We start from the raw sequence: 24,630 nt of genomic DNA on the forward strand, positions 1-24,630 counted from the left end.
TAGGTTTGACTGTATTTTGCTACCCTTTGGTTTTACAGACTCCGTACACGTACACGTGTGGCATACATGTACGTGTACGGAGTCTGTAAAAAGTCTTCCAACTCTGCATATGCTTGTCACATGCTATGAGATTGTGTCTAATAATAATAGTGCATGTACATGTATGGTGCAGTTTGCTCAGTTTTGAGTTTTTCAAGTTCTGCATGGTTTCTCATCACCATTGTGTCAAGAGTATTACAATTGGGGTGGGGGTTTAATTATACTCTTGATCAGGGAGTCGTATAATACATCATGTACGACTCCCTGCTCTTGATTGTATCAGAACTTCAAGTGATGAGAAACCATGAAGAATTCAAGGCCAAAAGTCCAACTGGACCAGTCAGTGCTGATTAGGCATATGCGGATAATGCCGGCAGAAAAATGGGCAGAAGAAACACATGAGAACGAGTTATGCAGCAACTATCCACACCTGTAACAAGTCAAGATGACAAAACAGTCAGAACGTCCGATAATAGGGCACAAAACTGATAGGCCACTGAGACATTCTTTTTAATCTTTATTTCAGGATTACCCAAAGGCTGACGCCTATCGGCATGTTTATACAGTATACTACTGTATTTGTACATTTTCTCTCTTCGAAGTAGACTCTACTACTGTTGGACAATGTACTTGCAGATCTACATGCACCCTGAGAAAGCTGTATGTTGTGCCAAGGACATGAAAGGAGGTCGGAGCTGAGTGTGACTAGTCCTCGAGGATCGCCAATCATAAAATCCTGGCGTGAATGTCCCCTTCACACAGCTGCTGCTGCTGCTGGCTACTCCCGGATCCCGCGAGCCGTGTAGGATACAGCTGCTACTGCGCCTCGGGCACACAAAACTGAGTATCATCACGCGCGATCGTAAGTTCGTCAAAGACACGCTGCCCGCGTCACGCTTTGGCCTGGGCCAAAGGGCAAAGGCCCTGAAGCAGTGAAAGGCTGCTCATGTGCGGACAAATCGTGGTTGTTACCACGTAGATCTACCAGGCCTGCAGGCAGGAGGGAGTCGTAAAAGGGCTTTTACGACTCCCTGGTTGTTACGTGTATAACGAGGCGAGAATTCGATACGACTGCGGGGCCCTGGGGACATTAGAAACGAGCTAATTTTTGGTGATGCTGTTCTAGGTGTACAGTAAAACCTGTCAAGGCGACCACTTGGATAAGGCGACCACCTGTCCAAGAAGACCACTGAAACTAGGATCAAGGGATGCTATTTCCAGTCAAATAACCCTGGATAAGGACACCACCTGGTAACAGAGACCACATTTTGAAGGTCCCCTGAGCGGTCGTCTTACACAGGTTTCACTGTAGTCGTGTCAGTGTCGGGAAGGCCGAGATCACTTCATACCTTTCACCAGAACTAATCATGCCAGTACTAGTAATGGCATCAGAGACAATACTCGTACATGTACACACCAGGGAGTCGTAAATACCGGTTTTTTCACGACTCTCTGGTAGATCTATAGACTATACGTATATCATGTACATGTATGTCACGACTACGTAACGTCGTTACATGTCGATCTAGAGATTCTTCAAGAAAACCTCACCCGAAGGACATTTTGTTCCTTCAAGTCTTGTGTGTCACTTTCGCACACAGCGGCGCTTAGCTTAGGGTTGTGTTACCAATACAATGCCAATAATGCCAATGCCTGCAGAGTACAGTGCATGCAGGGGGATGCGATGATTCCATTACATGCATACATGTCCAGTCACCAGGTCACACTGACTCGGCCATTTTCAGCATGACTACATATTGAACACCGTACATGACATTGTACAGTGCTGGCAACTGAAATCCGACCCCCTGGGCGGCGCGTTCACTTTCTAGCGGCCTCTATATCGGGTCCTTGCGATGTGAGCGCACCGCTCAGGGGGTCGGATTTCAGCTACCAGCACTGTAACTCTGGGAGTAGGACTGAGCCTTGCCGCCTTGCGTTGACCTGGGTGGCTTTTATTAGTTGAGCGTAGCTAGCTCCCTGCATGCTCAGATCGTGTGTGGTAGATCTACACTACAGTCAGTAGTTAGGCCTTTAGTTTAGCGCCTGGGGGTCCGGCACGGCACTCGAGTCACCCACGGGCCATGTACATACTTCGATTTGCGCGTGTACCACACACACGCAGACATGTGCTTGCACTTGCGTGTGCGCGTGTACCATCGTGTACGGTCAGGTCCGACACGCCACGGGCAAGTGTGCCACTAGAACAACTGAGCAAGCGAAACTGTCTCTACTGTAGATGATGGAGAGATAGTCGTACCGTCCTTGTCTCTTGTCACTGGTGGTAGACCCACAACACCGAACCATCAATACAACAAATAAAGCCAAAAGCCTGTAAGTGTAACTGTAAGTCCTGTACATGATTGACTGTATACATGACTGTACTACAGGCTAGTACAGGTACCATGGGTACAGCTGTAGCCTAGCAGGACGTACATGGCGAGGTGGTAGATTTCCTTGTCCAGGGTTCACACCAGGGAGTACTAAAAAAACGGTTTTTTAGTACTCCCTGGTTCACACATACTCAGTACTCGTTATGTCGGCTCAGCTGTGTCACGGCCCTCACGCCACGGGCGCGTACTCAGTAGGTCTACGCCAGTCGCCAGCTAGTCATGTACAGTGCAGTGTCAGTGTATTCGGTGTCGAGTTTTTTTCTTCTTTTTTCGACAAGACCTTGTGGTAGCGGCCACTGAAACCAGGAGTAGGAAGCTAGCTCAGCTCTGAGTCTGGGCGGACAAAGCGCAGCTGCAACTGCTGCGTCGAGTGCCAGTGCCACTGCCACGGAGTAGGCACTGCTGCTGCTCGCTGGTTTTGAAGTCCGTCCTCTCTCTACTCGACGTGCAGCACGCGCTGGTCTACAGTTCTGGCAAGTCTTCCTCTGTGTCAGTAGCACCGTGAATGATTCCAACTGGCTGCAGTTCTGCCACTCCAAACTCCTAAACTGTTCCCTGTTCAGATCTTCTTCGTCGAGATGAGTCTGTCGTCACGCTGAAAGCTGGTGGAGCCACTGGAGGCGGTTGTCCGTGTGCATGCTCAAGGTTGTGAGCAAATGTGGCGAGGGATGCAGGGTGCTGGCGAGGGAACGGATCGTCATCCCGGGTTAGGTAGAAGATCGACAAGCCGAGGAATAGCGGCGTTGGTGCGCTGCTCACGCTCATGGAACGCTTTGTCGTTGCTGCTAGCGCTCTCCTGCGTGCTGCTACCGAGCGGACTGGGACAAGTGTCAGGTAAGGACTGATGTGAATGGTGTAATGCTTTACTGCCTGATGATGATGAGGAAGGATGGTAATTATTTGTGGTATGGGCAGTGGGTGTTTGATCGTTTGGTGTGTGGTCCGTCGTGCTCGTGCGTGATAGTGGTGTCCTAGCCGTAAAACGGTATTCTGAATTTCTGATGGTGGACTTCTGGGGTCGTTGTTGGAGAGGCCGCTGCAGCAAAGCCGAAATAATTCGTAGCAGATCGTTGTTGAGTTTCGTCTGTAATCCGTGCCCGTGCTCCATGTGATGTTACGAATGTACTCGTATCTGTATGCGACCTTTGGTGTGCGTGCGCGCATGTAAGTCGTAGTGTTTTATGGTGGAACTCATCGGTGACAACGATTCCACCATATGGTGCCCCCGATGATGCCCACGTTGCACGTTGACGGAGAAGATGTAGTTTTACTTTGCCCTAGATCAGAACAATGGGCGCAGAAATAATAACGCGGCGAGCGAGAGGACTGTGTGTGCCGTGCCTGCTGAGTGCTGTGTAGCGCAGTAAGTAGTCGTACCCGTGTAGGGTGAGTGGTTCCTGTTCGGCAACTATTTTTCGATCCGAGATGTCTTCGTCTTTCCCTCCCGCTCTCTCTCTCTCCCGCTCCCCTACCACTTCATTACAGTATGAAAGCATTCCGGCTCTCTAAGACTCTATGCAGTCTAGATTTGCGTGCTCATACGTTTCGCTAGCTGGCGATGGGAATTTTCCACGAGGCTAATTACGAGAAATGGAATGTCGTTCAGACATTAGCAGTTCTCTCCGTTGTGATCAGTTTGACAGGATAATTACTGTATTGCTGCGCGCTAGCTAGCTCTGCTGCTGCTGCTGCTGCTCGCTATCTCTGGGCTCATGGCGAGACGCTAGCAGTATCGATTGTGCGTTGTCCTGTCAGAGGGAAACCACTCCTTCGCAGATGTGCGCAACGAGATCATTTCCCAACGATCGTCGAGTTTAGTCGCTCGCATCATGCGAGTAATTACATTATGACGGTGATTGTGTTCTTTGTGTGTTTCTCTCTCCCCCTTTTTTGCTCATCATTGGAATGCAATTATTTGACCGATATTTTCGTGCTAGCGACACACACTCCGCATGTGCTTGTTCTTGTGCTGCTATTTTGTCGAACTGAGTTCGCTCGGACTGGCACTGGCTTTCTGTTGGCGTGAAATGTTCCTGCCACGGCGTTGCATGTTCATGTACATGATTGTTGTACACGTGAGTTGTGTCATTGCACCCTGACGGTGTGGTGGTGATGAGGAAGAGGAAAGATCTCGTGAACCTCTTTCGTCCATTCCCCTTTTTCGCGTTTCTGACCTGGAATCCCGCACTGCCTGGATCCGACCTGTGCAGGGTTGTCTTCAGTTTCGATTGCTATTGTTCTGGTGATCCGTCGGTTGGGTGGTGGTGTTTGTGAGGCCATTCATGGTGCTAACTGTTCAGTGTTCGTCCTTCACTTGCCCCACAAGGTCCATCAGGAGGACGAACAAAACATTTTACTGTGGTCGTGTCGAATGTGCGTCCCCATTTGTCGAGTGTGCGTCCCCATTTGTCGCTTGTGCGTGGCTGGTTTGAACTTGAGGTCACTGTATTTGCACTTGCCAGTTCCTTTATTGGCTGCTTATAACCTGTGGTCTGCTGTAGATGGCTGGAGTTTGTATGGAGCTCGACAAAGCTCTGACTGATCAATGCTAAAATACTAAATAATTAATTTTGTGTTATAATCCAGGACCCAGGAGTCAGGAGAGAGCGTTGATTGCTTTGTTGTCTGGGAACGATTCATGCCAGCGACTGTGCATGTGTTGTGCGTGTGAGCGCGCGAGCTGTCTTTTAGTCTTTTCAGGGGTTGTTGCTGGTTGTGTTGTGGGTTCGTCATGTTTCTTGTCGTTGTTTCGTTTTGTGCGTGTGTTTGTCAATGCAAGCGTATGTGGTTTTCAAACTACGCAGTGACATTGACATTGTACTGTACTGAAGACTTGCATGCCACTGATCTCATCAGTGTTACCTGGTTACCTCGTCTGCACATAATTGTACACGTGTGGCGATGTGTTGGCTGTTGAGTGTTGTGTTTTTCGAGTGAACATGTGAAAAATCACACATCGCTGTACCCTTTGGTCACTGTCTTTGAGTCTTTTTGTCCTTGTAAGTATTTAATAGTTGTATGCTGCGTCTCCTGAAAATGATTCACTGAGTCTGTGGTAGTGGCCATCGCGAGGTTTCATTCGCATTTTCTGTCCCTCCCCTGATCGAGTCCCTGACCCCTCGAGCGAGCTGTGTGTGTGTGGTTCTTATTTTTATCAATGGTTGTATCGTTAGTTATGTGGGCCGTCCTTGCACGGAATGGAACGACCTCGTTAGACTCTCAGTCTGTGTGGTGGCCCCCTGTGTCAGACAACCAGTTACCTGTTACCCAGTGGTTGCCCTTTGCCGGCTTTGGTTGGTGCTGCCTATGCCATGGACCACCACCACTATCCGGTCATGAATGATCTGTTTATCGTTACAGCAAAACTGAGTTACAACAGTAACAACGTGTTACTAGTACCCGCTTGGTGCTCGCGCTATCACTCCGCGTCGTTCCGCAAAGGACTCAGTCCTGACCTGGGTGAATGGGGGACACGGCGACGCAGGGTTGACGGACTCGGCGGAGCATGAAATAGTTGATTCGATGCGGTCTGCATTGATGATGCTGTTGTCGATACAGTTAGTATAGCAGTTCACTCAACATAGCGCCGAGCACCGGAGATCTACTCGTAGTGTTGTGCATGTGGTGACCAGAGATCGCCGTGTCTCCGTCGTGGTATCACGATGCACTGATGGTGTCTGTTACACTTACATGAACGTGTACAGGATCTTCTGTACTGCATTTTATGTACTTGTACTTGTAGTCCATCCGAGGCTAGTGCATGAGAGCGGATCGTCGAAGGAACCGCGGAACAATGGTGGTTTGGCAGGAACAAGGGGTTTTGTTGAAACGAAATACGGTCATGTACGTGACATTGTATTTCTACCTTGCTGTGTGTCGCCTCTCTCCTACTTTGAGAGGGGGTGATGTTGCAACTGGACGAGCCTCGAGTGGAGGCAGAAACTCTGCACTCCCAATGTGTGAAGTGATGATGAGTTGAGTTTGCCCCATCGTTATTGGATAATATTTAATTTTATTTTGTCCATTTTGGTCGGCTAATCCAAAATCAACAAGTTACACAAAATATCGATTCGTTCGCCTTCAACTACTTCCCTGGTCTTTGCTTTCACTGCAAACGGCTGCAGGCTGACGTCTCTAGTCTAGACTGTAATATCTTTCCTGCCTCTATATCTCGTCAGTGTACGACCGATTGGCGATACCTTGATTCTGCTGGTATTTCTCTTCGACGGAGCAAAAACGTGTTTGTTTGCGGCACAGCTACAGCAGTACAGGTCGAGAAGAGCTGTGTGCGCGCAGGTCTGGGCAGGCGTTGTGTCGTTAGCACGTCCGCTACTACTGCTGGCACGTCCGCTGCACAGGGTCGTTATGGCGTGTGTGAGTGACGACGATTCACACCGTGATGGCTGGTGCTTCCTGTTGATTGCGCCGCGAACGTTAGGACGTCGTTGTCACTTCTGCCTGTTGTCGATCATGCGAGTGAAGGAGAGCACTCGCTGTCGAGCTGGGTTTGCGCGAGGGGCGCTGAAGGTTGACTCGTTGTCTTCCCGAGGCGATTGCTTGCCTCTGAGCGCCGCTCCTTCGTTCGTAGCACAAGTTCCCTAGCGATTCGTTTCACCCAAAGCACCCGCGGCGGTCGTTAGATCGTCGACAACGACCGAACGGCTAGGAACTGCTTTTCCTTCTCGTACTGCTGGCGGGCTTTCACGCAGTCTTTGTTAGCGATAGACCCATCATTATTACGTCGAGTCGCAGTGAGTTTGGGGACTGGGGAAGTGCCTCGATAAAAATAAAAATAAAGACCGAGTAGATCATGATGGGTGGGAAAGCCAAAGGCACAGCGCCCAGGCGATTTGGCTTCTGTGTGATGCCAACCAGGCGACGGGATGTCATTATTTTTGTAACAGTAGCGGTTGATTTGACGTGCAGGCAGCGTTCCTAGCGTAACTGACCGTATTGTTTTTCCGCACTGCGTTGCACTGGCTGTTGTTTGGCGCTTGGAATGCTGTGTCAGTGTGTACGTACGTGTGTGTGTGTGTGTGTGTGTGTGTGTGTGTGTGTGTGTGTGTGTGACTTTGTGATCATGCGCCAGCCAGTTCATTCTGCTCTTTCTCTTAGTGCCAGCTGAAAACCTCTAGATTGTGTACAGGGCCTACAGGCTTCTAGATACTGTATAGACTGTATAGGCAGAACGTTTCGTCGCTCAATTATTATTTTCGACCAACTTCAAAGAAAGGGAGTTCGTCCGGCTGTAAATTTCGTCCATGGATCATAAGAGTGTACTGAAAAGCTGGACAAATCGACATTAGTCCAAAAGCTCCTTGGACGAAAAAGACGAAATTAAATTCCAGACAAATATTTCTGCTTATACAGTACAGTACAGTATATGCTGTAAAACATGACATGTTAGGTGTATTAGAATTTCGGTGGCAGGGACCTGCCAGGTTTCAGGTGTAATATAGAATTAGGTGACCAGGGTTCCCTTCGCTTACAGTCATTTTATGTGTTGTCTAAAATTTAATCTAGGTGCCTGGTTTCTCTACCGAAATCACCGAAAATAAAGTTGCACCGAAAATGAAATGTTTTACAGTATTTACTGCTGTAGACATTGCCATTGAGAAGCGAAGCGGCCACGGGGCCATGACCTGGGCGTTGCTGACCTTGCAGCCGTCAGCACTGCTGCTCCATTGTTTGCAGTGTGTACGTGAACTACAGCGTGCGTGTACGAGCTAACGGCAGCAAGGACGCCGGGGGCCCAGGTCGTTCCACCGGATTTCAATATCCACAACACTCAACAGTACTTGTAACTTTTACTATTGCCTGCAAGAAGGGATTTCAGTTATAGAGGTTGCATGAGTGACACTGTGGTGTGTCAGTATGCTTCTTAGGAAAAGTGCTTTCAATGTACCGGTATGTCAGTCATTTTTCATAGCAGTAGTGACGGTTGACATCAGTCCAAAGACCGGTGCAGTGCAGTACCGTAGTGTTGAGGAAGTCCAGAGAATAATGCCGTTCAATTTTAAATGTTGATCACTTAGCGACATCAGCTGGAAAGGAGGGTGTTTGAAGGTACAGTCAGACCTCGCTTATCCAGTCCTCTTTTATTCCGGATCCCTCGCCATCCGGAAGAAAATCGTTGGGTTACCGATTTACAGCATAATGCCATGCATACATACAGATTGTGTGTTCGATCATCCGGTTCCCTCACCTATCCGAATATTTTTTTGTGGAAAACGGATGTATGCAGTTATGCGAGGTCTGACTGTAATGTAGTTTACCGCCAGGGCCATTGCCGATGATCTTTAGCGGCAATGCCCTAGACACTGGTTACGGTGTAATCATCATTCCGTCACAGACGTTATAGCCAGAACGGTCGGGATTACGTTAGATGGAGCCGATGGGAGAGATGCAGCTGTGCTGCCTATATAGAAACGATAGTGTGTTACAGAGAGAGAGAGAGAGAGAGACTGTGTGTGTGTGTGTGTGTGTGTGTGTGTGTGTGTGTGTGTGTGTGTGTGTGTGTGTGTGCATGTGCATGTGCGTGTGCACGTGTCAACTCGGTACTCGTAGTTTATACCGCCGTTGTTCTAAGCACCACGCTACCTTGAGCCGTCAGCACTGCTGTGTCTCTTGCTCTCTGCTGACATTGTATTTGTAGCGTGTCAACTGTCATACGCATATCTCAGTGTTTGCAGGGGGGGGGGGGGGGGTAGCATGTCGTGTGAAGTGCGATGGCCTCAATGGGTGCATGCCAGTACCCCCCATACACACACACACACACGCACGCACACATCCTCCGTTCTTGGGCGTCCGACCGTACTTTAGTATTTGGAAAGGTCTTGGCAGACGCACACCATTGTGATGTCTACGGTGGGGTCCCGGTGCACTGTCATGATTGGAAGCTGTGGCCTTAGTAAAATAAATTAAAAAAAAACAAAAAAACTCTGCTACGTTATATTATTATGGTGGAGTGCAGGTGTACCTTGGGTGGTCGATGATAATCTCGTAATTGTCCTGCGTGCGGTAGCAGCTTTACTCAAGTTCTGAGGAGTTGGCAGAGCTCTCCGCCATTAGTCAGACTCTCACTGCATACTGTGTTTTCCGGGAGTGTAAGCTGCACTTTGAACACTCAAAATCCATCCCCAAAAAGGGGGGTGCGGCCTATACTCCAATGATCGTGATCAAATTAGCGGTGATAAATAATAGGATAGACGTCTGTATTTCGTGGCAAAAAATGAGGGGGGGGGGACAGGGGTTGCGGTTTATACTCCGAAAATACAGTGCTATTGTTACCGATGCTGCTGCAACAAGAGAAGGTGAAGAGGGGCAGATGTGCAGCGGCGTAAAGCGGCTTAGTGTACATCTCATCCTGGGATATGAGAGAGTTGCGTACTTGTGAATTAGCCACGCTATTCGTACGCAACCTTTCAATATACGGTGACCCGCTTAGTTCCTGTTTACCTTCTCTTAGAGCAGCAGCTGCATCAGTGTATACTACTATCACCTTCTAAAGGCTCTTTGATGACGTCATTTGAAAACCTCCCTTATTGAGTGATGTCGTCATCACAGATTAACCAGACGTGTGACATGATTCTATATTGAGCATCTCAAGATAACGATGTCATCAGAGAACCTCCACACCACGTGATTATGCACTGCTACTGCTGTTGCTGGTGCTGCTGCTGTTGGTGCTGTTGTAGAAGGAGGTACGGAAAAGAGAGCCTTCGCGCCACATGATAATGCACTGCTGCTGCTGCTGCCGCTGCTGCTGCTGCTATTGTAGAAGGAGGCACAGGAAAAAGAACAGGTGAACCTGGTTTGCGGCTCAACACTGTTCCCTAACGCATCAATGAGTTTGCACTGCAAAGTATGGTGAATACACTCGGCGTTAACTTAATGAGGTCTCTCAGGTATGCTCATGATTCTTGGCAACCGGGAGGCGTTCCTTCTGCGGATTTGTGTGAAATTGGGTGCGAGAAAAGTGACAGCAGGTTCATGCTGTTGGGATGTCAGTAGTCCTTCCTCCCTTCTTGGAGGACGGAGCGTATGTTACTATTTGGCGCTTCTCAGAAGGCAGTGGGGTGGCGTTTGTGATTGACAGCACGTGTGTTCGTTAATTAGTTGTGGCGAAGCGTTTGTATGTATGTATGTATGTGTGTGTGTGTGTGTGTGTATGTGTGTGTGTATGTATGTGTGTATGTGTGTGTGTATGTGTGTGTATGTGTGTGTGTGTGTATGGATGTGTATTATAATAGTGTATGTGCGCCTGTGTGTGTGCCCGTGTGTGTGCTGTTTGCAAGGGGTAGGCTGATCTAGCCTGTTCTACTGAAATCATCACCGTTGGCGAGCTCGTGTGCGCATTCACCTGCGGCTTGTGAATGAGTGATATTTACGAGGTGTGAGCACATCTGCCAGAACAATTGCCTGTTTACCGATCAGTGCAAAGTGCTAGGGAGTAAAATATACAATTGTGTGATGGCACTACACTAAATCTACTGCTGTACAACCTACCTGGGCAGGCACAGTGGGTTGGTCAAAGACCATGATTGACATACGAGAAGTGCCTGGTCCAAGTCCTGCCTGGGAGCGGTTTTTCCAGCCGTACTGCTACCCACTGTCAACTGGGAACTTGCGGCCGGGCATAAGGGGTACATGGATGCGGCTAATGGGGTTTCTCGGCACCCGTCCCAGTGGTTGTGGGACTCATCCCCTCACCGCACACCCACCGTTAGGCGCTACATTTGCCGCTAGGGTTTACCGGGTGTTAGTGGCCGTCGTGAGTTCCCTTCGGGAACAGACACAACATTTTACTTTTATAAACTTTTTTCCGGAACGGACACGATTATTTACTTTTTTAACTTTTTTTTAACACTGTAAAACCTGTCAATCACCAAGGAGACCATTCCGATATGGCGGCCACATGTCTTGACAGGACCACTACGACGATAACCAAGGGATTTGTGATTTTCTAGGCAAATGACCCTGGATAAGGAGACCACCTGTAAACGGGGATTGAATTTGCAAGGTCCCTTAAGCGGTCGCCATAGACATGTCTCACTCCTTTATTATGTGTCATTTGATCTCCATATACAGTAACTGGGCTAATTTTTTTACAAAAAAAAACACCGTTTGACGGCGCAAAGCAGCAAGGCAGCAATGAGACATAATTATGGAATGTCAGGAGTGGGGGAGAGGCAGGGGCAGCTTTGCGGACCATAGGGTCTCGGCTTCATAGCGACCAAAGCGCTCCGTAACCGTAGACCGAAACCTGCCTAAGGTGACCGACCGCTCATGGGACATTACGAAATGTAGTCCTAGTGTAAAGGTGGTCTTCTTATCAAGGGTCATTTGACTGGAAACTACATTACTGGGTCATACTGTATAACATGTCATTTTAGGTGTAGTAAAATTTCAATATCGGGGACCTGCCTGGTTTCAGGTGTAATTTAGAATTTGGTGACCAGCATTCCCTTCACATACAGAGTATACTCTGGTGCAATTTAGGTGTAATCTAAATTTAGGTGCCTGGTTTCTCTACCGAAAAAACCGAATTTTAAATTACACAGAAAATAACGTGTTATGCTGTCGTTGTAATGGTCCTACAAGACAGGTGGTCGCCCGGCCGGAGTGGTCATCTTGCCAACTGTTCCATACTAATGTTTGACCTGGGAGATATGGTGCAGCCATGTACCAGCACTAGAAAGTCGGGATGTGCGTGCGTGTGGTCGTTGGAGGTTCATTGTTCCGGCGCTTCGCTTTGTCTATACGCGGGGGGGGGGGGGGGGGGGGGGGGTTGACACGATCAAGTCTTTCGCTCAGGCCGCTCACGTGAAAGGAAATACAGCCAGACCTCGCTTATCCGGTCCTCTTTTATCCGGGCCCCTCGCCATCCGGAAGAAGATCGTTGGGTACCGATTTACAGCATTTCCCATGCATACATACAGTATGTGTGTTCAATTATCCGGTTCCCTCGTCTATCCGGATATTTTTGTGGAAACAGATGTGTGCGGTTATGCGAGGTCTGACTGTACTGAACTGAGCTGCTGAAGAGAAACATTAATTTTGGTGACCAGAGAAGAAGCCCGTTGGACAACGGCTTACACGAAGAAAGAGTTTCCAAACTCAACTAAAAGCCGTTCTGTGTGAATACTGCTGACCTATCTAAGCCTGGGGTCTTTGATACACTAATTCAGCTTGGTGCAAATTGTGTGTGTGTGTGTGTGTGTGTGTGTGTGTGTGTGTGTGCATGGGTGTATATGTGTGTGTGTGTGTGTGTGTGTGTGTGTGTGTGTGTGTGTGTGTGTGTGTGTGTGTGTGTGTGTGTGTGCATGTGTGCTTGTGCATGCGTGCGCGGCAGTGACGGAACACACGTAATTGTGTGTCCTTTGTGATGTGTGTACGTATCCGTACCGCTCTACGTACCAAAACAAATATGTGTCACTTCCAGTATGGCTTTTTTGACATTGTCTGCATGCCGCGGACTTCAAGCAGACTGTACTGCTCGTGCAAATGCGACAATGATATATGTACACCCAGTTATTACGCACTCATTATCTCCTTATGCCGAGGCGTTCCGATCGGGTTTCATGAACAGATGTTGCACCTCGGCCTGGCCGACTCAGTAGTGCAACCCAGGTCGGACCTGTTGACGCGCAGTGTGTGTGCACGTGCAAGCATGCGTGTGTGTACGTGCGTGTCCTCGTGTGTTACTACCTCGTTACGCCTGAGTAGTTTGTGAGGAACCCGTGGCACGATCGAGTCACTCACATGTGCCGCCTGTCGCTGACGGGCATGTGTCATGAGCACCGCGCCACCACCACCGTTGGGGGTCTAGAAGTTGGTTCATTGTGGCGCTGTTTGTGTGCACGGCGTCGCTGTGAGAAGACAGTTTATCGGTGTGCTGTGCGTGTTTGCCCTGCCCCTGGCAATCAGCACTTAAAACTTAGTCTTTGCCTTCAAGGGCACAGGCAAACGCAGCTCATTTGCACCGTTATATCCGTGTGTGTACGTTTGCGTGTCTACGTGCCTGTGTGTGTGTGTGTGTGTGTGTGTGTGTGTGTGTGTGTGTGCGTGTGTGTGACCTCGTTAGCATCCGATCCCCTTTGGACTGATCCTGGGGGCATATTGATTGCCGTGGAGTGGGTTGTGTCAATATATCCCTGGGGTGTAACACTGACATTCACGGCGTAATTGTACCCTGTGTGTGTACTGCCTGCTGGGACTACATTGTACACTGCACATTGTACCAGGAAATTAGAGGCCACATTCTTGAAAATACATTGTACCAGTCAACAAAAAGTACTTGTGTGTGTGTGTGTGTGTGTGTGTGTGTTTATGTGTGTGTGTGTGTGTGTGTGTGTGTGTGCGTGTGTGTGTGCGTGCGCGTACGTGCAGGTGCACATATTCATGTGCCCTATGTACGTATTGCTACCTCCCCCCCCCCCCTCCCCCCCCCCCCCCCCCTGGTTTTTGCGTGCCCGCATGGAAGTGTTTGTTATGTTTCGCATACAAGCTCGAAATTGATAGAACCTTGGGTTGCAGTTACAGTGGAAGACCGTGATGGTGGTGGCGAAGGTGTTGGTGCGATAACCCTGTATGTCACCAAGTAGAAACACACCTCAGGATGATGAGTCACACCTCAGGACGATGAGTCACACCCAGGACGATGAGTCACACCTCAGGACTAGGCCTTGCATTGCAGAGTATTAGTAATAAGTATTAGTATCACCGTGGTTGGCGAGTATCACATCCTTGTTATCCTATTTCCCCCCCCCCCCCCCCTCCCCGGCCCTTATTGTGTAGTTTGTATCGCGGTGAACTGGTGTGTATCGTGCTGGTGTTACACTAGGGGTCGGGTTCAGCAGTGTGCAAGACAAGTTCCTGAATTTCCCCGCTGGCTTTGAATTGCTCACCCGTGGGCTGGTGGCTGTCTGCAGGCAGTTTCTCAACGAGTGTTCCTCCCTCGTCATGCGGCCCTTGAAGGGCTTAGCAACTTGCGAAACGAGTTTGTCACTAGTCGGGTGACTATTGTCTCCTCCATAGTGATACCTGATCCGTAGAGAGAAGAGGGGTGGGGGAGGGGGTTGTATAACCTCACTCCCAGGCACAAGTCACACATAGGCAGTATGTTAGACTGGTACTGGTTTTTCACAACTATTAAACCCTTACCTCTGCGTGTTTCAGTTCTACGACCACACGCTTCGGTCCAGTTTATTTTATTATATATTTCACCATCCAATGGCAAAGGGCCAATGCTAAGGAGGGGGTGTTGGCCAGCCATGGCAGTTTCACATTCTATCGCCATTCCTAGGTCATCTCGCTGTAATACACGGTTGTGCTTGGTGAAATCCGACCCAAAGTGCAAAACTGGCGAGTCCTGAACCTGTTCCCGTTACGTTAATGTAATTGAACACCGGTGCGTCCAGCATCGTTCAAATCATTTCCATGGCGTTGGGGGGGGGGGGGGGGGTGGTGTATGTAATGTTAGTTGAGAGTGTCAAAGATGAACTTTGGGTCGGATTTCACGCAGTGCAGCTGTGGTTTCATGGCGTTTGGTTGAGTAACACTTGTATTAAAGCCTGTTTCATATAGAATACTGTTTTGAATACAAGGCTGCTTTTCAAGATACACTGTCGGCATATAAGCCTAGTTTTAGTGTTGACATACACAGAAACACCTGGTTTGAATACAAGCCTGTTGTTGTGAATAGAAGATAATCGGTGGAAGCACAGAATATCATAAAGATCTTTAGTACTTTTGTATTAGTACGAGTCAAGAACGAGTCGAATGAAATCCCTGTGATAGGCATCGAATGAAGTGAATGAACGAATTCTAGTCCGTTATCTGGGTTTGCTGGTTCGTCAGAGCTCTGTAGCGTGCTTCGTTTATGTGCGTAAAATGTCTCTTGACTCATTGTTTTACTCCGAGTGGAATTCGTACCGTGCTCGTTTCTTCGCGGCTCGTGGAAGTGTTTCCACTGAATATGCCTGTGGCTGGCAGCACCCATGCTGGCAGCATCCATGCTGTTGCAGTTCAAGCATATGTAGATAGTATGAGTAACCGTATCAGTTGACGAGTGCGTGTTCAAGTGGATAGATCGCAACAAGGGTTTAGTAATTGGAGTTGATCCACTTTCTTAGATTTTCAACTTTCGAAACTGTCTACTCAAAGTATGCATACTCTGATCTGCGCATGGCATCTGTTTCGCCGTAGTTGGTGCTCTTCATCCTGCACACGGCTCTGACAGAACGGAAGATACTAGTAATCTCCTCTCCATCGCTCAGGTTTCCATGAGACACAGCCGGTTGTGGTGCTGAAATGATAGCAGTGCCAGAGTGTCCGAAATGCTGTTGTGATGTTTGTTGTGACATCTTGGGACGAGGCTAACGGGTGACGGAGCTGGGCCAGCGAGATTTGCATGCAGGGTTTGCATGGCCATGGTGGGTAAATGACTGAAAATGAGCCAGCAGAGCTGTGGTGTGGGAGGTCCTGAATGCTGTTCTTCATGTTCCTGTGATAGGTAACGTCGCCACGTCGAGCAAGGAATGCGACACGCACAGCGAGAAACTCTTCAAAAACGCTTATCACGCTGGTGTCGATGGGTTGCATGGTGGACGCGTAATTTGATACGCTGACTGTCCAGGAATGCGCCTGTAGTTATGCACATAGAAAGAGAGAGAAAGAGTTGAGGATAGAAACGGGAGCTGGAAGTACACACAGAAGAGGCTCCACTGCTCTGCACTGCGCTCCAGGCCCCCCTGAAGGATCGAGGGTAGAAGATATCGCTTCTGAAGAGGAAGTTCGTAGTCACGCAGAGACCCCCCAGGGCACGAACCCTTAGAGATAAACTCAGTGTTGTGTTATTGTCGTGTACCAACACCAGTGGCAGATAGCCTTATGCAGACACGTGAAGTCACGCTCATAAATATATAAATATACCCTGCTCTCCCCCGAGGGGGTCTGGAGGTGCAGCAGTACAGGTGTCGCATATCATCCCCAGCTGCCGGAGGAGTCACTGCTGCACTGCTGCCCTTTGGCCAGGGTCATCACCATGTAGTGTGCAATGTGTGGCTGTGGCTGTGGCTGTGGCTGTGGCTGTGGCTGTGGCTGTGGCTGTGGCTGTGGCTGTGGCCCTTGCCAAGAGGATGGCAATTCGGTTACTAGTACTACATCAGAGGTCTTTGTTCTTAGGTCGTTTGTGTTACTGGGGACTTGGTTTGTACTGTGTACTGCAAAAGCCATTATTCTACGAGGCGCATAGATAACGATTTCCCAAAATTGACGTTTACGTGTACCAAAGCCAGGCAAAGGTAACGATTCTCACGCATTCTCAACGCTCAATAGAACAGTATATGACCATTGTATCGATTTCTGTATAACGATTTCTATTTTAACGACCGATTTCTCCTCGTTAACTCGTTAGAATTAGCACTTTGTTATACAGTCAGACCTCGCATAACCGCACACATCCGTTTTCCACAAAAATATCCGGATAGGCGAGGGAACCGGATAATCGAACACACATACTGTATGTAAGCATGGCATATGCTGTACATTTGTAACCAACTATTTTCTTCCGGATGGCGAGGGATCCGGATAAACGAGGACCGGATAAGCGAGGTCTGACTGTATATGGATTTTACAGTACCCTCTGCAATGCAATACTGGAGCCTTGTTCAGATGTAAGACAGAATTCCCCCGAATGTAAGTCGCACCTTTTTGCACTGAACTTCAAGGGAAAGGGAGGCAGTGCAACTTACAATCGAGCGACATCCTACATAATGTGAATGTATTGAACCAGTGTGGCTCACAGCTGAAAACAGGGGTGGCGACTTACAGTCGGAGAAATATGGTACTAAATGACTCGCGTGTGCTGCTTAGTGACTTAGACAAAGAGTCTTGGTGATTGGAACACGACTGGGGGTTGACTTTCGGTTGGGGCAGAAACGGGTGTGTGTGTGTGTGTGTGTGTGTGTGTGTGTGTGTGTGTGTGTGTGTGTGTGTGTGTGTGTGTGTGTGTGTGTGTGTGCGTGCCTGCGTGCGTGCGCACTGCACTCGAAGATCGTCACCAGCAGCAGCAGCAGCAATAACAGCTGCAGCTACCATCAATAAGCAGCACTAACTCAATTACGCAGAGCGCTCCTGACCATTCTTTTCTAAGATTACCATCTCTAATGGCTGACATGACTACATGAACTACAATATCCTAGTCCGACGACGGTACCACACTCTCCATTCGGCATTGGCGCAACACACATTAATTTTAGAAGGGTGTGGAAGGTGTTGCTTCTGTATTTAGCCTAGCAAAGGACTACTTTAGTACTAGTGGCTGGACCTGGCTTGCTGCAGCCATGAAGGCTGCATGGTCACTATTAACCATCAAGTGGCCTGCAGCAGAGGGTCTGTCACGGGCATAGTGTTACTGCTGTAAATAATCTTAAGAGGTAGCAGATTGGTGATTAGTGCCGAACAATGGTGGCCTCTTCGGACCTCTTTGCCAGCTGAGCTGCCAGGAGGTACCGGCATGGCAAGACTGGCCTTGTGCGTGTCAGTGTCTGTCGGTCTCCTAGACTCGAGTTGTGTGGATGCCAGTGTAGGGTATGTGGATATGTGTTGGAGGAGGGGGGAGCTCAGTCTGTGTTTGTGTGTGTGTGTGTTTCAGGTGTGAGACTATTTATTGTGTAAAAAATTATGTAATAATACGTGTGTGGGCGAGGAGAATATAAACATTTATACTGACTTCTGTGGATTGATAAAATGATGTGTGGTGGTGTTGGTGGGGGGGGGGGGGGGGGGCAGAATGAGTATGGAGAGGAACATACAAACATACAGACAAACTGACATACATCGATGGAACAGACATACAGACAAACAAAGATGGAACAGACAAACAGAAATACAGACATGGAACAGACATACAGACATACAGCGATGGAACAGACAACCTGACATACAGACAGGGAAAGGAACAGAGGAGCAGACGGACAGAACATCATTGCCGGGGATAATTGCAGACCTTCAGAAGACATGGCAATCAAGCAGAGTGGTCATCATTGTGAGCAGCTATCACCAGTTACCTTGTTCAATATGGAGCTTAGACCTAATGCAGTCTGCTAGTTCCTGTATTCAACCTCTTTAGTTTCAAGTTGCTGACAAGCCTACACACACCTCCTCTGTAGTGAACAATGATTGTCGTCTGCAGTCCGAACCCAGCAACTTCCTCTACCCCACACACACCTCTACCCTACATACACCTCCTCCATCCAACAACAAGTGACCAGGACAGACACAAGAACACCGTGACAAACATCTTCCAAGGAGTAATGAGCCACATCAGAATGAACAGACAGCCGTCTCCTCACGAGAACTTCACTGCGGACTTGTCTACTGCTAGCACAGCTGGGGATAATGTATCGTGAGAAACGACAAGATGTTGTGCCCTGGACGTTTGAACGTGTTTAGGGGCCATCCGTAAATACCGATATTTATTTAGAAACGAAAACTAGTAGTTTCTCTTCAACCCCCCTCCCCCCCCCCCCCCCCTCCCTCAGAAACGAACACATACAAACGATGCACAGGGTCGATATTTTTTCTTTTCTTTTCTGGACGTGCCCACACATACAAACTGTGCATCGATATTTTTCGAGAAACGAACAGGCGCTCAACCCCCTCCCCCCCTAAACGACTAGTTTTCGTTTCTAAATATATATCTATATTTGAGCCAGGGACTATAGAAACCGCCCTACGACGTTTGATATCAAAATCAAGTTATGACGTTTCAAAGTCACGCGACTCAAAGTTAGTTACGCGAAGAGCAGAACTCGTCACTTTTGTTTTGACAAGACTCAAGACAAGATCAGAGCTGCGATTGTCGAGTAACTCATGAGGCACATCTTTACGGTGATTGATTATGGCTACAACATCTAGTAGACGACGCAGCTCGATTCTGTGTGGAGTCGACTAGTCTCTGATGCGAAGGCGCTTGAATCGGACGACGAGAATTTTTACGGATTCAGCGCTGGCACCGCGAGTCGTCCGCGAGCGATTCCGACACCGATGCTGACAGCGACGGCGATGATATGCCACCTAAGAAGAAGACGTATGGAGTCACAGCAAGCTCGAGTGCTGCTAGTATTTCGTCGAAAACGCCAAGCCCCGACAGCTCGGAAATTTCAAACGCGGACAGTGACACCGACTACTCGGAATCGGATGACGAACCAGATGCCCCGCACCTGAGCCACCGACGACGGAGCAGGTGAAGCGTGGTATCCTGTCTTCAGACATACGCGATGGGATTGAGAGAGGCTGTGGATGCAAGTAGAAGAATCATTGGAAAGTCATCCCAGAGCAGCAGCTCGAGGACTACATATTTGAAGTCTCTAAACTGCGAGAATCGAAAAAGCGCTTCAAGCAGTTTGTTCTGGGCGCACTGACTGGAAGCATGCGAAAGTCGATGACTGGTGGTGGTGATCGACCTTTCTATTTCCGCTAACATGTACGTAGTTACGAGTAAGTTGTGCAAAGACGTGTTCATGGCAGTTCATGCTGTTGGAAGTCATGTCATGAAGCGCCTTCAAAAAAAGGCAAACAAAGGAGTCGTTCAACTGGCACACCATGGCTTGACTGGGAGAACACCAGAGCACTTGGCCATTTCAGCAGACATAGAGCAGGATGTAGTGCAGTTTATTTAGTCATATGCTAACATGTACGGTCTACCTCAACCTGCAGCGGAGCGAGGTCGTGCTGAGGACCCTCCAGTCTACTTACCAGCATCTAAGAAAAAGAAGTCTGCATACGACATCTATACCAAGACCGTCACACAGTATTCGCCTGTTCATTACAGGTCATTTTGCCACATTTGCAGGAGACAGGCAGCACAGATCATAGTGATGAAGCCAAGGACAGGCGTATGCGCACTGTGTGACAATCTGCGGGACAAAATTCGTGTCGCCCGTACAGAGGAAGAGACGGAATGTAGTGTCCAGGCCCTGCGTTCGCACATATCACTAGCACAAGAGGAGCGGCAGTACTACCGAGATTTAGTGGACGGCGCGCAGGCGTCACTGGATGAAGCTGAGGGCATAGTTCACTATACATTTGAACTGCCTAACTAGCAAGAATGAAGATATACAAAGAAGATATACAAAGAACATTACAAACTGTGTACATAAATTTGCTCTATATCGCTCAATTGATATGCCATTATTAAATAGGTGGTTAGGCACATTTTACCACCGCAGATCAACTTGAAATTTTGTTTGAGCACATTACCATACCATACCAACATTTTGAGAGAAAAATTTTTTTTTCGCCAAAAATTGCCAGAGGGTGGTTTCTGTAGTCCCTGGCTCATTTACGGATGGCCCCTTAGAAAATTTAATGATGTTTGAAATGTTGGATTGAATGTCTGCCTGTTCACCCAACTCATTCCTTTCCTGTGTTTTGTTTTCATTTCTTGTTTGTGCCCTGGACGTTTGAATGTGTGTAAAAATTATGTTTGACATGCTTGGATTTAACGTCTGCCTGTTCGCCCAACTTGATTTCTGTCCTGATCTCTGTTTTTTCTCTATTTCTTCTCTTTGCCCTTGTTTTAGATCATCTAGGTGATGTTAATTTCCGCTGCACCAGCCTGGAGGACTGCCGCACTCCGGACGGCTTCGCCTACTGCGACAAGCGCTCGGGACGCTGCGACTGCTCGTTCTCCACGTTCCTGCACGGCGTGCGATGCAACAAAGGTGAGAGTACGCGCGTCGCTCGCCCGCGGCTTGTGCTGTGGTGACGACGGATCACGTGCTGCTGTCGTGTAGGCCATCAACATAGGCACGTGTACACATTCAATTTGTACTGTTGTGTGCATTGAAATTGGGAATTGCCATGCCGGTAGTACAGTCGTCCCTCTCTAATCCGGCACCTTTTGCTACGGCGTTTTCTGCTGGATTAACGAGGGTGCTGGATTAAGAAATCCTGCCCTCTGACCCGGCCCTACCCAAATGTATCATATGTACGTCAAAACGCAGGGTTTTTCCGTGTCGACCCAAGTATTTGGTGCACGGCTTTATATTCTCAATTGTTCTCCGGGAATATACACAGTGATAAAGTGATAAAGTAAAACAGAGAACATGTTCACATTCACTCTTGCACACACACACACACACACCTGAAAATTGGCAGGACACTACTCCTTGCTAAAATAAGAAAGTATGGTTGACTGCCGTTGTCTCCTGGACAACATTGACCAGACTGGCCTAGCCTGGAGTGCACCTGTGCGGTACGCGATTTACGACTGCCGGATTATGAAATCAAACTACGTGCAGTTTGAGCGATTCGTTTCAAAAAGTCACTGCCGGAGGCGGAATTCAAGTGCCGGATTAAGATGTAGGAATTGAACGAAAAAAATTGGTTTCGTCAAAAAGTGCGCTGGTTGGCAAGGGTTCCGGATAAACAAGTGCCGGATTAGAGAGGGACGACTGTACATAGCTACTGGTAAGGGGTAACCAATGGTTACACACTCTTTACATTAGGCATAGGCGGATAATAGTCGAAAAGGTGGCAGATTCTGCTCGAAAAGCAGTGAAATTGGCAGAACCATACAAACCTTATGGCGGGCAATTCCTCGAATTCTGCTCCATTTCTTTATCCGCATCCAAACATGCATGAAACTTACCAGAAAAAGTTCCGAATTCTGCCAATTTTTTGCTGGCATTATCCGCCAAGGCCTACTTTACATGCCCTTACTTTCTCCGTCCGCCGACACTCTCGCCGACACTCTCGCCGACACTCTCGCCGATAGTACAAAGCTAATCAATGGTTAACAACTCTTTGCTTCTCCGGACTTTCTTTTCTCTCTCCCTGCCTCTGTGCACACAGTGTGTACGGACGACCGACGGCGTGGCCAGTGTCGTCACGGTGTCTGTCGCCAGGACGACAACGACTGGCTGCTCATGGCCGGCTTCTGCACGTGCGATGCAGGCTGGCAGATTGACCACAACTACATCTGCAACAAACGTAAGAAATTCAGAATACGCTCACTCTATTTAGTGTTATTTTTACATTCGTCCGACATTTAATTTAGTCCAAAAGCTCCTAGGACGAAAAAGACGAAATTGAATACCAGACGAATATTTTTGCTTATACATCATGTGAATTATTTGTTGCCGGTGTGTTATGCTTCGTGCATTTGTTAGCTCCCGGAAATACGAATAATGAGCACAGAGTATATTCACTATGTTGCACTGCATGGATATCCTGCGGTTGATCCAGCGATCTCTACAGGGGGGGGGGGGGGGGGTTCCAGTATAGTCAAAACTGAATCGCTGATATCAAGAGTACATAACCCCCCAGAGTGTGCAACTCCCACATACCCTGCTGTCCCGACAGAATTTCAAGTTGACGTCATTATTTATGACGCAATGCTCCTTGCACCAGTGATTTACAACATGTGTACGGGTGTCAACGCATCACACGTTTTTCTTTGCAATAATTTGTACAGGATCGATCGGCTTCGGTCAACCACAGGTTCCGGATTCGTCTGATAATTCACGCATTGCATCATCAAAATGACGTCAACTTGAAATTCTGTCGGGACAGCACCCATACTGAGGCCATAGTGGAGTTGCACGCTCTGGGGGGTTATGTACTCTTGCTGATATACTGTAGAGGCAGAAAATTTCGTCGGTCAATAATTTCGTCCAACTCCAAAGAAAAGGAGTTCGTCCGGTTGAAAATTTCGTCCATGGATCATAAGAGTGTATAGAAAAGCTGGACAAATCGATATTCGTCCTACATTGAATTTAGTCCAAAAGCTCCTTGGACGAAAAAGACGAAAGTAAATTCCAGACGAATTTTTCTGCTTATTCAGTAGGTACATAGACACGCTTATGGTGATGTGGGGGCGATCCTCGAAACAAGAGGCGTCCGTCCGCTACTGGATGCTCTGCTCTACTCAATCTGATGTACGAGGGAGAATGGAATGATGATGCAGTGTTCTCCAACACTAACATGGAATTTTGTTATTTCCTTTCTCTGTCGTTGCTAGCTATTTGCCGACAAGAGTGTGAGAATGGAGGTTACTGCTCGGAGCCCGACATCTGCGTCTGTTCGGACGGTTTTACTGGGAGCAGATGTCAACACAGTAAGATATTCTTGTTAGACTGTGGGGAGGTTGTGTGTGTGTGTGTGTGTGTGTGTGTGTGTGTGTGTGTGTGTGTGTGTGTGTATGTGTGTATGTGTGTGTGTGTGTATGTGTGTGTGTGTGTGTGTGTGTGTGTGTGTGTATGTGTATGAAAAAAAAATGAAAAAATGAAAAGACCAAAAAAGGGATTCACTGGCCAGAAAATGTCACTCCAAATAGCTGTATGGTGTAGACCAGGCTGAATAGTGACGGTCAATTCTTCAGCCTTGCAAGCTGTTGAATGGTGTAATCCCAGCACAAGTTGCTATGGCTTCTGCCGTAGCATTGCTATCATCGCCTCCGGCGATGGGCGTCAAAGGTCAATGTGTGTGTGTGTGTATGTGTGTGTGTGTGTGTGTGTGTGTGTGTGTATGTGTGTGTGTGTGTGTGTGTGTGTGTGTGTGTGTGTGTGTGTGTGTGTGTGTGTGTGTGTGTGTGTGTGTGTGTGTGTGTGTCTCATATGGTGCAGTGGTATGTGCAGCGATTTCCAATCGATAGGTTGCGGGTTCGATTCCTGACGATTATGGTCACACACGTCTTTCTTCTCTTTCTCAGACTTCACCTGACTGTTCTTTCATTCTCCTGGGTGGTTACCAACAGCCAGTGCATGCCGGAGTATGTGGTGTGATGTGTGTGCGTGAAAAAAATGAAAAAGACCAAAAAGTAGGGATTCACTGGCCAAAAAAAGCCACTTCATAGCTGTGTGGTGTAGACCAGGCTGAATAGTGGCGGTCAATTCTTCAGCCTTGCAAGCTGTTGAATGGTGGAATCCCAGCACAAGCTGCTATGGCTTCTGCTGTAGCATCGCTATCATCGCCTCTGGCGATGGGCGTCCAATGGTCCAATGGTCCAATGGTGTGTGTGTGTGTGTGTGTGTGTGTGTATGTATGTGTGTGTGTGTGTGTGTGTGTGTGTGTGTGTGTGTGTGTGTATGTGTATGTGTGTGTGTGCGTGTGTGTGTGTGTGTGTATGTGTGTGTGTGTATGTGTGTGCTTGTTGGCTCATGCATGCAATGCTATTATCATACAAAAG

General features: G+C 48.2%; 1 protein-coding gene across 1 annotated transcript in view; it reads left to right on the forward strand.

The window, feature by feature from the left end:
* Window positions 1–2,712: 2,712 nt before the first annotated feature.
* Window positions 2,713–24,630, forward strand: part of LOC135827455 (platelet binding protein GspB-like) — a 32,950-nt gene continuing 11,032 nt past the window's right edge. Inside the window, exons 1-4 of the mRNA XM_065339946.1 lie at window positions 2,713–3,266; window positions 21,023–21,163; window positions 22,296–22,433; window positions 23,464–23,559. Coding sequence (XP_065196018.1) covers window positions 3,089–3,266; window positions 21,023–21,163; window positions 22,296–22,433; window positions 23,464–23,559 — 553 coding nt within the window. The 5' untranslated portion in view covers window positions 2,713–3,088. The remainder of the gene's footprint in view (window positions 3,267–21,022; window positions 21,164–22,295; window positions 22,434–23,463; window positions 23,560–24,630) is intronic.

This window comes from Sycon ciliatum, chromosome 11 (assembly GCF_964019385.1).
Source record: "Sycon ciliatum chromosome 11, ocSycCili1.1, whole genome shotgun sequence".
NCBI classification, from domain to species: Eukaryota; Metazoa; Porifera; class Calcarea; order Leucosolenida; family Sycettidae; genus Sycon; species Sycon ciliatum.